The sequence below is a fragment of the Pongo abelii genome, chromosome 11, assembly GCF_028885655.2.
Source record: "Pongo abelii isolate AG06213 chromosome 11, NHGRI_mPonAbe1-v2.0_pri, whole genome shotgun sequence".
Classification (NCBI taxonomy): Eukaryota; Metazoa; Chordata; class Mammalia; order Primates; family Hominidae; genus Pongo; species Pongo abelii.
In genome coordinates this window covers 144,517,485-144,534,640 of record NC_071996.2, presented here as the reverse complement: position 1 = coordinate 144,534,640, position 17,156 = coordinate 144,517,485, and the positions used below count along the sequence as shown (strand labels likewise).

Below are 17,156 nucleotides of genomic sequence, written 5' to 3'. Positions count from 1 at the left end.
ACAAAGACACACCGGCGTCCACAACAGCATGTCCATATGACGGGACGGCACTCAGCAACAAAGACACACCGGCGTCCACAACAGCATGTCCATATGACGGGACAGCACTCAGCAACAAAGACACACCGGCTCCCACAACAGCACGTGTGAGTGTCAAAAACAGTAAGTGAAAGAAGCTGGCACAGTGGAGGACCTGCCGTGTGTTTCACTGAACATGAAATTCAACTATAGCCGGGCACGGCGGCTCACGCTTGTAATCCCAGCACTTTGGGAGGCCGAGGCAGGTGGATCACTTGAGGTCAGGAGTTCGAGACCAGCCTGGCCAATATGGTGAAACCCCATCTGTACTATACAAAAATTAGCCGGGCATGGTGGTGCACACCTGTAGTCCCAGCTAATCTGGAGGCTGAGGCAGGAGAATCGCTTGAACCCGGGAGGCGGAGGTTGTAGTGAGCTGAGATCATGCCACTGCACTCCAGCCTGGGCAACAAGAGTGAAACTCCATCTCAAAATAAATAAATAAATAAATAAATAAATAAATTCAAATATGCCAGGCTGATCTATGGTCACAGAAGTCAGGCAGTTAAGGGGTGGGCACTGGCTGGATGGGAGCATAGGGGACCTTCCACTGGAGGTTTCCACGTGTCATGGGCTCAGGTCCTGGCTGTGCGCTCTCCAGCACGCAGGTGCCCTTGTCCATGACAGGGGTCTCCAACCAGCCCTGTGGGCTGTGTGGGTTCACCTGGATGTGGTGCGTGAGAACGTTTGGGGGTGTGACATCTGGGGCTAGAGTGTGGTAACAGCACCCCCTCCAGGGAAGGATCTACCCTGTGGGCTCCAGGATGAGGACTGTCTCCCTAAAGTCCACAATCAGGCAGCTCAGGGAGCAGAGATGCTCTCCTGTCAGACTCTTTCACAGACCACCCCACACAGTGAGGAGAGGTGGCCAGGCCCTTTATTAAACATTCCCGGGAGGCTCACGGCCTGGGGACTGCAGCTCATTTGGAAGGCACTGGGTTCTGCGCCCAAGTGGACTGTTTCCAGGAGGTGCCACTGGAGGGAAAAGGGCTGCCTGGTTCTGCCTCCCGGGCTGGGTCAGTGGCTTTCCTGTCCCCAGGCCTGGAGGACCTTGCAGGATCTGTTTGCTCCTGATCCTCCTGATCCCTCAGGGTGGGCATGGGCCAGGTGTGTGCCAGCGCCAGGTGTGTGCCAGCAGGCAGGTCACAGCTTCTTCTTGGGGCAGTGCTGCAGGGCCGCCCTCAGGGCCTCTGTCACGCGGTCCACATTCTCATGGGTGGCATTGTAGCCCAGCAGGCCGATCCGCAGCACCTGGGGGGCACAGGCCGGGCTGACGTCAACCTCCCGCCTGGGACCCGCCTGACCCTGACCGACGGCTGGCCAGAGCCAGGATGGGCTCATCTGAGTGAGGACCACCCACCCAGTGTCCATGAGGGGAGCTGAGAGCCCCGTGCACGTCACAGAGGGGGCCCCCGAACACCCAGGCCAGGGCAAGCTCTCCTCCCTCTGTACCCGCAGCCATAAGGGAGGACAGGGTGGTGCAGTGAAGGTCCCTCCCCACTGCCACTCAGAGACACAGCAGGGCCCAGGCATGGGGCTTCCGGCCTGGTTCCAGGGTCTGCTCAGAGAGAAGGAAGGACGTTCCGAGTGGAATCATAAAGGCTGCACTCAGTGACCTCAGCGGGCTGGGGTGGGAGCAGGGGCGACAGGATACGCTTTACTGAATAACCCCTTGAGAGTGGGCCCTTCTGGACACTTCTGCAGTCTGGGCTTTCGGATGACCCCAGCCTCCCCCGGACCTGGTGCACAGTCCTGCTCAAGGAGGGGTGGCAGGTTTTGTTTCTGCAAAAGGCCCTCGAGGCGCTCTCTCTCACCTTCCCCGTGGAGGGCCCAAGGCCACCCATGATCTCAATGTCGAAGTGGTCCATGACATAGCTGACGATGTCTCTCCAGTCATAGCCAGCGGGCACAGCCACAGTAGTGACTGTGGGCAGCCGGAGCGCCTGCAGGAGGGGCCTGGCTCAGTGTGTGGGTGAGAGGCCCTGCACGGGCCTTTGTGACAGCTCTTGGCCGGCGCCATCTGCCCCAGCTTCAGGTTCCAGAGGAGCGGGGGAGATAGGGCCGAGAGAGATCAGGGTCCCCACCCCTTAGGAGGCGGTGGATGGGCAACTTCCCACTGGGAGATCCGGCAACTTCCCGTCCTGAAATCCAGCATCAGAGGCCGGGAGCTGTGACTTCCTGGCTCCTGCCGAGACTAATCCCTGGCCCCGGGGCCACACCACCGGGCAGCCGTCCCCTCCTTCTCAGGAGCCAGTGTCCCTCCTGAGGGGGCTGGGCAAGAGCCCCTCATCCTTCCCCATGGGTGCAGGGCTGCCCACTGCCAGGGGCCTCCTTACCGGGTCCTTCACGAAGAGCTGCAGCCCCAGTGCCTGCAGGCGCCCATGCAGATACGCCGCGGCCTCGCGGTGCTTGCGCCAGCTGTTCTCCAGGCCCTGTGTGGGAGATGGCGATGGTGGGCAGTGGCATGGGTGGGGTGGGCAGGAAGCCCCGCCCTCTGTGGTGCAGGAGGAAGAAACTGACTCTGCAGACCTTGGTGCAGGGGAGCCCCTGGAGCCCCCAGTTTGGCTTTGCCCGGGGGCAGGGCCTGGGACTACCCCAGGGCAGGAAGAAACATCTGAGTCTGGGAGAGGCAGAGGAGGGTTCTGCGAGAGACAGAGGGGTGGTCTGCCTGTGGCCCCTGGGGGAGAAGAGGGGAGAGCGCCTTGCAGGGGGAGGGGCTGGGCAGGGAGGGGAAGGGCTGTTGGGCTACACAGGGCTGGGGTGGATCAGGGCCAGGGCTCAGGGCGCCAGCTCCCAGCCCCCCTCTCCTCTCAGGGCCAGCTCCCCCGACCTGGCATCCTCCCCAGCACTGCTCCTGCCTCAGCTCTGGACAGGTGAGGGGTGGTCTCTCCAGCCCTGGGCCCCTCAGTGCCATCACCTCTGGTCACGGGTCCTCCTGGCCTCCAGCCACCAGCTCCCATGGCCACCCCAGGTGGGTCCCCGGGGCAGCAGCTGCTCTCTACTCTGGCCCTGGCCCATCTTCTCTGTGCACATGCCCCTGCAATCCGCACTCTGCCAGGTCCCCGTGCCTCTGCCCTTGACTGTGCCCTGCTGTCTGGTCCTGTTCTCTTCCTTCTCTGCCCGGCTCACACCCTCCACCCACGTTTACGACCCTAGAGCCTTTCTCTGTGTGAGCGCCTTACCCCTCGCCTTCCCCTGCGGGTGCGGGTGGCATTTAGCTTACAGGGGCACCCTGGCACTAACCCAGCCCTAGGTAGTGGCTTTATGAGTGGACCCAGGAGGACAAACGTGGCAGGCACGGCCTTGCAACTTCACGGGAAGCTGGCTGCAGCCTGGGGACCCTTCCTGGACTCTGGACTGGTGGCTGGCAATGGGCCTTGTGGGACACAGGACCCAGATGAAAGTAGGTGGGACTTTCTGTCTCGCGGCCTGCAGAGCTGCTGGGCCTGAGGCCACCCTCAGCCGCCTGTGTCCTGAGAGTGTGGATGTTGAAGTGGCCAAATCAACCCCTGGTCACACCCAAGTGCTCATGCTCAGCTCTTGCCCTGCCATAGGAGCTGGACAAGCCTGCAGGAACTGCCAACCCCTCACTTTACATCCACACCCACCTATCTGTGGGCACGTCTCTGGCCCCTTCAGCTTCCCCTTCTCCCAGCCTACTGACTCACCGGGCCTCACTTACTGCTTCACACAGCAATGGAAGGGTTGGGAGCATCCACACCTGCCCCATTGCTGCATCCGTCCCTGGGGCTGTGTCCCCCTGGCCCTGCCCACAGCCAGTGCACCTGGGGCCCTGTTCTCTCTCCCCCACCCCCACTGAGGGTCTCTCTCTGGCAGGCTCCCTTCTCTCTGTGCACCAGGGACTGTTCCTTCTCTGCAGGCCGTGCCCTCGACAATCCAGCCAGTGGCCCTGTCTCCTCCTGTGGAGTGCAGCCCATGCACCTGTTCCGCAATGAGGGCCAGGCTCTCTCTCAGGCTGTACAGGCTGATGATGGGGATTGTGTGATGGTACCTGGAAGACACGAGGGGGCTTGGTCCAGCACCATGGGCAGGGTCAGGGGCAGATGGGGCATTAGCTCTGTCTGCCCCAGCCCCAACAGCACAGGCTCTCTGACCACAGGCCGGTATCCTCCGCAGAGGAGTCCTGTCCGGGTTCAGAACTTTGGACCGGGAAGGCAGCTTCGTCTGCCAAGGAGAGCATGGCTCCGTGTAGGGCCCAGCCAGGATGCAGTGGGTGGCTGCAGGAGCAGACACACGCGCCACCACCTCCCTGCCGAGCCCCTCAGCCCCAGTGTGCCTGCAAAGCCGGCACTGGCCCTCTGTGCCCACTGGGCTAGGGCACCATTCCTGGCGCCTTGTTCCTGTGTGTAACATAAGGGGCCTTGGGTTTATGGCCAAGGTCGTCTTTTGAGAAGGGGTAAGCTGAGGCCCAGGAGTGGGGAGATATGGCAGGGCCAGGTCCAAAGTGCCTGAGGGTGTGCTGGGACCTCTGGGGGGGACAGTGTTTGTGGAAGGGGCAGTGGGGGCCATGACCCTGCCCAGAGCCTCGGGCCAATCGAGGAATGGGGGAACCCAGGGTGGGGCATTTGACTGCCTGATGCAGGCAGATTCTGGGGCTCTAGTTGGGGTTCTTGAGGCATGAAGGTGGGGGGCTCGGAGAATCCCTGAGTGCAGTGAGAGGCCAGCCCCCCACCTCTCAGCCATGCCCAGCGCCCCCCACCTTCCCGTCCCTGCCGGGCCTCACATCCTGGGCTGGTCGTCACAGCCCCAGAAGTTGGCCAGCCACTTGATGTCCAGGTAGAAGGAGAAGGGCTTCGTCTTGCGGGAGTACATCTTCTTTCTGGGGAGGAAGAAGCAGCCTGAGCACCAGCCCCTCAGTTTGGGCTAAAGGCCAGGGCGGTCTTGCTGGCTGTCCTGTTTCACAGGAGTGAGATGGGGTGGGGCCCCCAGGAGGGCCCGCCCCAGCTACATTTGTGCTCAGGGGCCAGTGTGGAACCGGGTGGGTCGTGGGTCCCTCAGCTGTCCAGTCCCACTGGCCCTTGGGCCCAGCCTGTGTGACCCTGCCATGGGGGCACCGAGGCTAGCTCCCTCCGCTCTGTGTGCCCCTTTCTCTCCCCCCAGCCCCTCCTACAGGGTCAGCCTTCATTTCTCACATCACCCAAAGTTGACTGCTTTCGGGCCCCAGGGGACACTGGCCAGGCTTGAAACTTTAAATGCGTCCGTTTCTACAACTCCAGATTGACGGGCCAGCCCTGGCCTCTCCCCAGGCTCCTGACTCACACCCAGCCGCCTCCTTCACCCTCTCTTGCGGTCCAGCGGGCATCTCAGACCTCCCACATCCAACACCCAATTCCTGACTTCTCCCCGAAGTCCTCTCTGTTCTGGGGAACGGCACCTCCAGTTGCCAGGCTGCAGCTGGATGGGAACCGCCTGTGAGGCCCCCTTACCCCACCCCCAGCCCGGCCTGGCTCAGAATCTGGACACCAGGAGCGGGAGGTGACATTGAGACTGCAGGGGGCACTGTGTGTGGCCCACGTTGTCCCTTGGGGCAGCCCCTGGAAGCTGAGCCAGGGCGGAGGCCGGTCAGGGCGCTGGGCCCCAGGCCCTCAGTCCTTTCCTGGCCACTCCTTGGTGTGAAGCTGGGAACTTCCAGAGCGGCGGACTCTGCACCCTGCACACACCCGCAGCCCTCCCCTCGCCCGGCCCCCCCACTCCCTGTGAACGCAGCGCCTTTGGCCTCTCAGAGGGTGGGCAGGAGCCCCAGGTGCTGGAGGAGCCTGGGGAGCCCTTCCTGCCTGGCTCCCACCCCTCCTGCCTCGGGCCACCTGAGCTCTCTGCAAGCCCAGCCCTGCACAGAGGTGAGGGTCTGTGGGTCACTCACTTGGCCTTGTCACTGAAGGAGATGAGCGAGGTCCCTGGAGGGGCATTCAGGGCCTTCTGGGAGCCCGAGTACAGGATGTCGATGCCTGTAGATGGGTGGTTTGCTCGGGACGGGTGAGCCCCACCTCAGGGCAGCGGGATGCCTACCTAGCTAATGGGCTGGTGGGCTAAGACCCTACCAAGAATCCGTACATGATAGGAGGGGAGATGTGGAAGGCAGTCCTGGGTTCAAATCTGAGCACTGCTGCGTGGCAGCCATGACCTCAGGCCTGAGCGTTGTAGCGCAGCTTCTCCATCCACTGTGCTGGTCCCCAGGGACAGCCCTGCCACCCCGGGCACCGTGTCCCTGGGGCCCTCCCCAGATCCCTGCTTTCAGTAGTAGTTTGAGGATCAGCCCAGAAACCCCTCCCTTCCTGCCTGAGAACTCCCAAATCAGGAGGGGCTCTGCAGAAACAGACAGGCTCCCATGGAGTGGGCGGGCAGGCCCCGCAGTGGATGACAGTGGATGCAGGGTGCAGGCTCTCCCCAATAAGCGGATGGGCACAGGAGGCTCCTTGGCCCCTCGGCCGGCCTGGCTGAGGTTCCCTGCAAGGTGACCCTGAAAGTGGTTCTTATTGCTATGGGCTGCCTGGCAGGGCGCAGGGCAGATGTGAAACTGAGCCTCTGGGGGGTTGGGCAGAGGGGTCCCCTACACCTGATTGACTGGAGCCCTGGCCCTTCCTCTTCCCACTGCTTCTGCTACAGCCCTGGGGCGTCTCAAATGTCCCCCACTAGAAGCTGTCCCTCCTGCCAGTCCCCATGCCTGGATCTGAAAGCTCAGTGGAAACACTGGGGTGCCGGGTAGTTCATGGAGCCACTCTTGCCCCAGTAAGGAGTGAGTGTTTCCCTGGGCCTGGGGGAGATGGGGCCGAATCCGCAGTCGGCTGCTGGACGCACGCTTCCAGCAGGGCTTCCTGCACGCGGAGCCCCAAGGCTGCTTGGGCTGGGTAGGGCCCTCAGAGCACACCCTTACCTTGCTGGTCCATGTAAACGGGGGTCCCGCCCACAGATACCACCGAATCCACCAAGAGCAGGCACTTGTACCTGGAGAGGTGGGGGATGGAACGGAGGGCAGCAGGTGAGGCAGGGACAGAGTCCCAGAACAGTCCAAGCAGCAGCGCCACAAACTCTCACCCTCCCCCGCCTCCATGTTCACAAACTCTCACCCTCCTCTGCCTCCATGTCCACGAACTCTCACCCTCCTCTGCCTCCATGTTCACGAACTCTCACCCTCCCCCACCTCCGTGTTCACAAACTCTCACCCTCCTCCGCCTCCATGTCCACGAACTCTCACCCTCCTCCACCTCCATGTTCACAAACTCTCACCCTCCTCCTCCTCCATGTCCACGAACTCTCACCCTCCCCCGCCTCCATGTTCACGAACTCTCACCCTCCCCCACCTCCATGTTCACGAACTCTCACCCTCCCCCGCCTCCATCCATGTTCACAAACTCTCACCCTCCCCCGCCTCCATGTTCACAAACTCTCACCCTTCTCCGCCTCCATGTCCACGAACTCTCACCCTCCTCCACCTCCATGTTCACGAGCTCTCACCCTCCCCCACCTCCAGGTTCACAAACTCTCACCCTCCTCCACCTCCATGTTTTCTTGCAAAGAAAAAAAAGACACATAAAGTATCTCGTGCTGGCCGCAGGTGGGGATGGCCTGGGTGTTGCTGAAGCTGGCCAGGTTATGTTTGTGAGCTTTATTCATGGCCACGGTCCATGCAGTAAGCTGTCTGGGCTGGGGGCCCTGTCAGAAGGACCCTCCCTGGCCGTGGAGTTTCTCTCCTCTGTCCTGTTCTCAGACCTGCAGACGGGACTGCTGGGTCCCAAGGGGCTCTGCTGGCATTTCTCAGGAATCCCATCTGACTCCATTCAAGGCCTTGCCCTGTGCACCCCCAAGCGGGGGTGAGGGAGGCTGGAGGAGGGAAGATGGAGGGCATCAGGCAGCTTTAGTGTCCTGGCAATCTCGGGGTGAGGTGGGGACAGGCCCTGGCAAGATATGGAGGTCTGCACCAAGCCCTCTTCAGCCATGGGGACAGAGGTCAGTGGGCACTATGGGGGTGCTCGGCCAAGGAGCACCTGAGCCTGCCCTGGGACCTGGGGTTGTCTTTAGACTCAGCCCAGAGCAAAGAGGACCTGGGAGGTGCCTGCACCCCACACCATGTGACAGAGGCTGGGGTGGGGACCAGGGGCAGAGGGACTAGAGGGACCAGTGCCCACCCCTCTCCACAGCCTGGCTGTGAGCTGTGCTCCAGCCCACCGCCCTGGGGCCAGGCTCACCTGTGGCAGAGTTCCCCGAAGCCGTCAAGGGGCTGCAGCACGCCGGTGGACGACTCCCCGTGGGTTAAGAACAGCAGCACTGGCTTGTGCTGGGCCAGGCCCTGGGGAAGCAGGGACGGCTGCAGGTGGAGCTCAGAGGGGCAGGGGCCAGGACCCCCCCACAAACCCCCCATGGGTGGCGCAGCTCCAGGTACCAGGGGCTGGACCTGCCTCAACCCCTCCCTGATGGTGTGCATGGGAGGAGGAGGCTGGGGCATCTCCGCTCTGGGAGGAGGGCTTTTCCAAGAACAGGACTTTTGCGCAGAGATGGAGGAAGGGTGGCCCCAGCCTGTTGCCTGGCCTGTGAGGGCTGTTGGTAGATGGACTGAGTCCCCACACTCCGGGTAGGCTGAGGTTGACTTCAGCCCACAGGGTGGGGTATCCTGAGTGTCAGGGACATGTTCTGCAGCCTAGACTCCAACTCAGCCTTCTGCCTCCAGCCCCTCTGGCCCTGTCCACAGGACCAGGCTCCTGACTCAGTTTCCCTGCCAGATAGATGCCTCCCTACCAGTCTTCCCACCATTCCCAGGTAATGGAACCCTCTCCTGTGGCCGCTCACCAGATGCTAGGATGGGCTGAGGGTCAGCCACCAGCCTTCCGGCCATGATCCCACCCCGCTGGCTGGCCACTTCCAGGTGGCCCCTGAGCCAGCATGCCCCCTCCCACATCCTCCCGGCCCTGACCCCCACCCCGGGTCCCCTTACCTCCTCCACCTCCTGCAGTGTGTAGTGATCTCCAGGGTCCTTGGCCACTCCCGGCCCTGACCCCCACCCCGGGTCCCCTACCTCCTCCACCTCCTGCAGTGTGTAGTGATCTCCAGGGTCCTTGGCCACTCCCGACCCTGATCCCCACCCCGGGTCCCCTACCTCCTCCACCTCTTGCAGTGTGTAGTAGCCTCCAGGGTCCTTGGCCATTCCCGGCCCTGACCCCCACCCCAGGTTGCCTACCTCCTCCACCTCTTGCAGTGTGTAGTGGCCTCCAGGGTCCTTGGTCATCGGGTGCACTCGGGCTCCTGGGTGCAGGACAGAGTGGGCTGTGAGTGTCCCGCATACACTGCAGAAGCCAGTGTTGGGCACCCGTGGCCCTGCTGAGCAGGGGGGCCCTGTGAGGGCTGGACCCCACCCACCGTGGCACCCTGGCTGCCTGCCTGAAGAGGAGGGTGGACTCTGCCCAATGAGAGCCTGTCTGTGTGTAGAGCCAGGGCCATCTTGACCCCCCGGCTGTTGGAGCCAACGCTCCTGGGGCGCTCTTGACAGAGGTCAGCTCAAACGCCCTTTCTCAGGCCACACTGACCAGTGCCTCCCCAAGCAGAGAGTGAGCTCCCGGGGGTCAGGGCTGCACCTGGCCCAGGGCTGGCACAAGGAGTGTACCTGGTCCAGGGCTGGCACACCACAGGTGTGATGGATGACAGACTGAAGGATGAGGGGTGAGTGAGGCAGCAGCCTTGCCCTCTGTTGGAGCTGGGGACTCCAGGAATCAGGCCCTCATCCCCTCCCTCTCTCTGCCCTATCCTGTGTGCTGTTCAGGGCCAGGTTGTGGGAGGGGAAGAACCTGTGGCCGAGGGGACAGAATGGGGAAAAGGGAAGCCATATACCGCAAGCATCTGAGCCTGCGTGCCCTGATGTCCACTTGGGGTCCTGGCCTCTGCCAACCCTGGGTCCCCTTGAAAAGTTTGTGGACTTGGGGTTGGGACCCTCTTGGCTGTCGCCATTGTAGAGCTAACCAAGCTGATGTCCCTCAATGCCACAACCAATCATTAAACCCAGGGCACACTCCTGCTCCTGTCTTTCTCCCAGAAAAGTGTACTCCGGAGGCAAATACTCTGCCCATACCTCTGTATTTTGTGTATCACATCAAGATTCCAGAAGGAAGGCTGCTGAGATTTGAGGGGAGGCTTCAGCTTCTGAAACCCCACCCTGTCACAGAGCACAGCTGGTGCCTGGGGCCCCAGACAGCAGCCGGGGCTCTCAGGAGTGTGTGCTGGGACCAGAGGCTTCCCTGTAGTTCTGTCCCGCATGCACTCCAGAAACAGCTCAAGGAGACTGGGGGGATCGGGGCACCTGTGCTGCTCCCAGCCCTATCAGAGTCAGGCCCCATGAGTGTCCTGACACCGCCTGGAGGAGACAGCGGGCTGGCAGGAGGTTCGTGCGCACAGGGCCACAAGGTGGGTAAGCGCTCACCCAGGAACGGGGGCTGCCAGCTTCAAACAGAGGGAGGCCAGGGCGGCCTTGAAGGATGGATCCAGGGCCATCCCCACCTGGCCCTCTCCCTTACCCATGCGCTCCCCGATGTCCACGGCTCGCTGCCCCCAAATGCCATTGGCCCCAACCAGGAAGGAGTCCCCAGGCTCCAGCACATTGACCAGGGCGGCCTCCAGGGCACAGTGTGCCGAGCCAGAGATGACCAGTGTGAGTGGGTTCCTGGTCTGGAACACGTACTGGATGCCTTCCTTGATCTCATCCATGATCTGCGTGAGGGTGGGTTAGGGTGAGACCCAGGCTCCCCACCTCCCCAAGTGAGGAGGCAGTGACCCCTCCCCTCGTCCACGATCTGTGGGTGGGTACAGGGGTGAGATCCAGGCTCCCCACCTCCCCAAGTGAGGAGGCAGTGACCCCTCCCCTCGTCCACGATCTGTGGGTGGGTATAGGGTGAGACCCAGGCTCCCCAAGTGAGGAGGCAGTGACCCCTCCCCTCGTCCATGATCTGTGGGTGGGAACAGGGGTGAGACCCAGGCTCCCCACCTCCCCAAGTGAGGAGGCAGTGACCCCTCCCCTCGTCCACGATCTGTGGGTGGGTACAGGGGTGAGACCCAGGCTCCCCACCTCCCGAAGTGAGGAGGCAGTGACCCCTCCCCTCGTCCACGATCTGTGGGTGGGTACAGGGGTGAGATCCAGGCTCCCCACCTCCCCAAGTGAGGAGGCAGTGACCCCTCCCCTCGTCCACGATCTGTGGGTGGGTACAGGGGTGAGACCCAGGCTCCCCACCTCCCCAAGTGAGGAGGCAGTGACCCCTACCCTCGTCCACGATCTGTGGGTGGGTACAGGGGTGAGACCCAAGCACCCCAAGTGAGGAGGCAGTGACCCCTACCCTCGTCCACGATCTGTGGGTGGGTACAGGGGTGAGACCCAAGCCCCCCAAGTGAGGAGGCAGTGACCCCTTACCCTCGTCCACGATCTGTGGGTGGGTACAGGGGTGAGACCCAAGCCCCCCAAGTGAGGAAGCAGTGACCCCTCCCCTCGTCCATGATCTGCGGGTGGGAACATGGGTGAGACCCAAGCCCCCCAAGTGAGGAAGCAGTGACCCCTCCCCTCGTCCATGATCTGCGGGTGGGAACATGGGTGAGACCCAGGCCCCCGAGTGACCCCCCACTCCTACCTGGTACATATCCTTGCTCATGGGCCCAATAATCTGCAGCCCCCCAGCTGCCATGATGCGAGGAGCCAGGTTGGAGGGACCCGGCCCCAGCAGGAGCCGGTTGGGGATGGAGAGGGGCTTGAGCAGGGCCTTGGGGGGGTGCACCAGCAGCTTGTGAGAGGCCATGGTCCGCACCCAACCTGCCGCTCGGGGACCTGGGGCTGCACTGGCCTTGGCCAAAGCCTGGAACATTTCCCGGCAGGGCGGACACAGAGGTGAGAGGTGAGGATTGGTGGATGGACTTCCGTGGCAGCCCTGCCTGTTGCTTTTGTTCCCTGAGCCTTATCTGTGCTTGTCCTGCGGGTCAGGGCCAGGCAGCAGGGGACTAAGCCCTCAGGCAGAGGGAGCCCCCAGGGCTGAGTGACAGAAAAACAGAGTGTGACAAAGCTGTCCTCACTCCACCCCTCCTCGCTCCCACTCTGAGTCCTGCATGTCCAGCCCCTCTGATTCTGCTTAGCTCAGGGGTGAGAGAAGTGTTTCTTAAAGGGTCGGAGCACAGATAATTGAGGCTTGGCAGGCCCTGTGGTCTATGTTGCAACAACTCAACCCTGCTGTGTGCTTGCAAAGCAGCTGCCAGAGGTGTGGGCATGTTCCTATAAAACTTTATTTACAAAAAGCAGGTGGCAGGCCAGATTGGGCCCATGGACTGTGGTTTGCTGACCCTGGCGCAGCGGATGGGAAGGCTTGTAAACCAAAAATAAAATTTGAAGGCCCCCCAGCAACCATCTGAATGGGCTTCCCTGTCTGTCAGGGCACTCTAAACTTTAGCCCAGAAGACGTTCAGGCCATGACACATCATACCCCCCAGCATTAACATTGACGTAGACCTTAAGTCTGATAGGAAGCATTTCCCATCTATTTTCTCTCTAAAGCCTGCTACCTGGAGGCATCATCTGCTCTCCATAACCCCTATTTCATAACCCAGATACTCCTTTCTGCTGATAATAACTCTTCAATCAGTTGCCAATCAAAATATGTTTAAATCTACCTATGACCTGGAAGCCCCCCAATTCAAGTTGTCCCACCCTTCCAGATGGAACCAATGTAAATCTCCCATGTATTGATCGATGCCTCATGTCTCCCTAAAATGTATAAAAGCAAGCTGTACCCCGACCACCTTGGGCACTCGTGGTCAGGGGTGCACCCTTGAGCTTGGCAAGGATGTCCTCTCTCCTGAGGCTGTACTGCGGATGCATCCTTAGCCTTGGCAACAAAAACTTTCTAAATTAATTGAAACCTGTTTCAGGTACTTTTTGGTTTACAGGCTCAATTTAGCAAGCAAACCTGCATGGTATACAGACATACACAAGGCAGGGGTTGCACAGTGAGTTTCGGCATGCTGCATTCCAGAGATGTATAGAAATTCTCGTTATGTATAAGTTTTAGGTTGAAAAGAGGCCTAGAACCAGGTGCCAACTTTAGATAATAGGGAAGTCTAATTACTTCTACATTTCTCAAATAAAGAGGATTCCCCCCCCCCACCCCACCTGGGGCCTGCTTGATGGTCACCAGGTGACCTTTGTTGTCCTCATTTTCCCTCTGACAAATATCTTGGTGAAATCTTTGACCCTTCCTTTTCTGCCATGCTCATGTCCACCTGCTTCCAGTTGGGGTCTCAAGAAAGGGGAAACGGCACAGTGAAAAGGGGTGTCCAGTGCGCCTGACTACTTGCTGCTGAAAGGGAGTTCGGGGGATAGGTCGCGTTTTTCCCTTTCTTGTTCTCGGTTATGAAGGGAATAAAGGGTCATGAAAACTTGTGCAAAGAGGCACGTGATGGGATTCCATCCCATGTAAATGGAAGCTGCCATTGCAGGCCAGTATTTCCATCAGGAAGCCCCATGTAAATCGAGCTGCAGTTGCAGGCCGGTATTTCCATCAAGAAGTCCCATGTAAACGGGAGCTGCCGTTGCAGGCCGGTATTTCCATCAAGAAGCCCCATGTAAACGGGAGCTGCCGTTGCAGGCCGGTATTTCCATCAAGAAGCCCCATGTAAACGGGAGCTGCTGTTGCAGGCCAGTGTTGGGACTGCATAGCCTTCTGCAGGTGGAATTGTTGTCATGTGGAACATAGAAATGTAATCAGAGCATTAAAAAGGCAGGGACCAAATATTAAAAGAAAAATGACAGAAGATAAAGGTCTAAGGAATGGGGGAAGCCAAGTGATTTTTTGAAAACCAATCAGTAAAAGTTTTGGCCCAGTCTTGGTTGCTTTGGGAAAGTGTGTATAGCCATTTGGCTTGTTTGATGATTTCTTGGGCATTGGTGTCCACTTCTCCAGACACATTAATGTAGGTGCAACAGGTCCTGTTGATGACAGCACAGACCCCTCCTTGTTCAGCTAGGAGGTAATCCAGAACTCACCTGTTACCAGACACCAAAATCCTGCTGGTGAGTCTAATGACTTGTAGAGCTGATAGATGGGTGCCAGCTTTTGCAATTTCAAGGGAGGCGGTAGGTTCTCTTAGTTGTGATTTCCTGGTAAGTAAAACCTCCCCAAGGGTTAAAAGTTGTGATAGTTCCCACAACTCCGGCCACAGTAAGTCCCAGGGCCCTTTTCCTTCTAGAAGGGAATTCTGAATTGGAAGTGATGTTCAAGAGAGTGATTTGGGCGGGAGCTATTGTTCCCAGACTACAATCACCATAGTGAAGAGAATGATCAAGGTGGGATAGGGCCAAAGCTTGAAAAGGGTTTACATAGTTTTTAGCAGGGCTACTAAGCCATAAGAACCCAGGAGGGGCAGGATGATTATTTTAATTAAAATGTCGGGAAAAAAGGAAATGGTCCTTTTGACAGTTTTTAAGAGGACTCATATGGGGGAAAGACTATGTTTATGTACTGATGGAGGAGGTTTAAAAGCAGGCGGGTGCCAGTGCATGGCATAGGATGTAAACTAGGTGGCACGATGGTTATTTCCTGCACTGGTTGCCTCATTATAGTAACATACATGATGGTATTAGGAGTTCAGGGGTGGTGTATACTGGGAGCCCCACTGTATTGGTCCACTTTAATGGCTTATAAATTGGCAGTGATGAGATAGCGTCAGAATCTTTTTTTTTTTTTTTTGAGATGGAGTCTCACTCAGTTGCCCAGGCTGGAGTGAAGTGGCATGATCTTGGCTCACTGCAACCTCCGCTCCTGGGTTCAAGTGATTCTCCTGCCTCAGCCTCCTGAGTAGCTGGGATTACAGGCACCTGCCACCATGCCCTGCTAATTTTTGTATTTTTAGTAGAGACAGGGTTTCACCATGTTGGCCGGGCTGGTCTCGAGCTCCTGACCTCAGGTAATCCACCTACCTCTACCTCCCAAAGTGTTAGGATTACAGATGTGAGCCACCGAGCCCGGCCAGAGTCAGAGTTTTGATTGTAGGAGGCTAAGGCCTCAAATGAGTCAAAGTTAGCCGCATGAGTATCATTATAACAAGGTGTACATCCCAAAATAACATTACAAGTTAAGGAAGTTTCAGTGATACTGTAAGTACGAATGGTGGGGGAAGTAATATGATAGCACGAACAGGGAGGTGGTTTCCAATTTACCAGCACGGAAGGAAAAGGTCAGGGAGGGAAGGAGTGGTGAGAAGAATAATGAAATTCCAACAGTGCAGTTTGATTGGAGACAGGGTGCGCTTATGAAGAAGAATCTACATGGCTTGGAGTAGCGGGTTGTGGATGGCAAAGCCAGCCACACAAGGGATTTTTCTCCTCTTACAATAGCATACGAGATGCTGAAGATGATATTGTCAAACCAAGAGGATTGGGAAGTTTTTATATGAGAGATAAAGAGAAAAACATGAAAGAAAGAAAAAAGGAGTCTCATTGTTCTAATTCAAGGATGGTTACAAAAGTTGCTCCAAGTATAATTAGAAAAACCACCTTGCAAATAATAATCTAGTGCAAGCTGAATAATTGTATGTGGGTATTGAGAAATGGGGATTGGATAAAGAGTAAGTAAATTGGCTGGGAGTGGTGGCTCATGCCTGTAATTCCAGCACTTTGGGAGGCTGAGGCAGGCGGATCACCTGAGGTCAGGAGTTCGAGAACAGCCTGGCCAACACGGTGAAACCCTGTCTCTACTAAAAAAAAAAAAAAAAAAAATAGCTGGGCATGGTGGTGCATGCCTGTAATCCCAAGTACTCAGGAGGCTGAGGCAGGAGAATAACTTGGACCTGGGAGGTGGAGGTTACAGTGAGCCAAGATCACACCATTGCACTCCAGCTTGGGCAACAAGAGCTCAACTCTGTCTCAAAAAAAAAAAAAAAAAAAAAAAAAGTAAGTGAATTGAGGATAATATCAGAAAATTGGAGGACCTAGAAACCCTTCTGGAGCACGTAAGGAAATGACAAAGGAGGGGAAGGAAAGTGAATGATAAAGACAGCAAAAGGCTTACGTGGTATCCTTTGCTTCTGAAGAGAGGTTAGTATCACCTGGTTGTTTGCAAAACAAAAATCATAGGTCTTCCAAGGGCTCAAAGTGTAAGCAGGCTGGAGTTCTGGCGGTGGTGCAGACTTTATGCGGCAAAGGTGGACCCAAGGGGAGAATCCCTGCAGTTTAACAGCTGTGGGAGAGGCTACAAGGACTTGAAAGGGTCCAGTCCAGAGGGTCGGAAGGGGTTTTCTGTCTTAAGGCGAAGTTTTTAAATATACCCATTCCCCCAGATTAACAGGAGGGCTTAGTTCTGATGAGGAGGGGTCAGATTTTGGACAAAATTTGTCCTGGTATTCAGTAGTGGCCTGGATAGTTTGCTCAGGGAGGCAACATATTGAGACAGATAATGAGCCTCTGGATCAAGTAATAAGTCCGTTTGTAAAAAGGGGTATCCATAAATAATTTCAAAAGGGCTAAGGTGGGTTGAAACCTTTGGGAATTATTCTAGATCTTAACAGGGCTATCGGAAGAAGAGTTATCCAAAACAGTTGAGTTTCTATAGAGAGCTTAGTGAGAAGGGTTTTCAAAGCTAGATTGGCCCTTGGATGACTGTGGGTGGTAAGCAGCATGTAAGTGATATTTTATTTGGAGGGCCTCACTGATTCCTGGAGTAATCGAAGAAATAAAGGCTGGGCCATTGTCTGATTGGAGGGATTGAGGGACCCCAAATCGAGGAATAATGTGTTCTAAAAGAGCCATAGTTACTTCTGATGCTCTTTCTGTTCGAGTAGTGAAGGCTTTAGTCCAGCCTGTGAAAGTGTCTATAAGGACTAAAAGGTATCTGAATCCCTTATGAGAGGGCATGTGGGCAGAGTCAGCTTGCTAGTCCTCCCCTGGGACAGGCCCTCTACATTGAATAGGTTGGACGAGGACCAGGGGGTTCATTGCACCCTCAGGATTTGATTGACAGTAAATTAGGCAGGATTGAGAAATGTCCCATAGAGTTGGGGCTAGGTTAGGCCCTTGAAAAAGAGGGTCTCTTAAGGCTTGTAAAGTTTCC

General features: G+C 57.6%; 1 protein-coding gene across 1 annotated transcript; it reads right to left on the bottom strand.

The window, feature by feature from the left end:
* Positions 1 to 937: 937 nt before the first annotated feature.
* AGXT (alanine--glyoxylate aminotransferase) lies at positions 938 to 11,903 on the bottom strand. The gene is given in 11 exon segments (NM_001131546.1): positions 938 to 1,329; positions 1,893 to 2,021; positions 2,415 to 2,510; positions 4,021 to 4,090; positions 4,823 to 4,918; positions 5,960 to 6,044; positions 6,971 to 7,041; positions 8,283 to 8,383; positions 9,269 to 9,333; positions 10,596 to 10,788; positions 11,697 to 11,903. Coding segments are annotated over 11 exon segments (1,179 nt in total). The 5' UTR covers positions 11,862 to 11,903; the 3' UTR covers positions 938 to 1,221.
* Between the last annotated feature and the right edge of the window lie 5,253 nt (positions 11,904 to 17,156).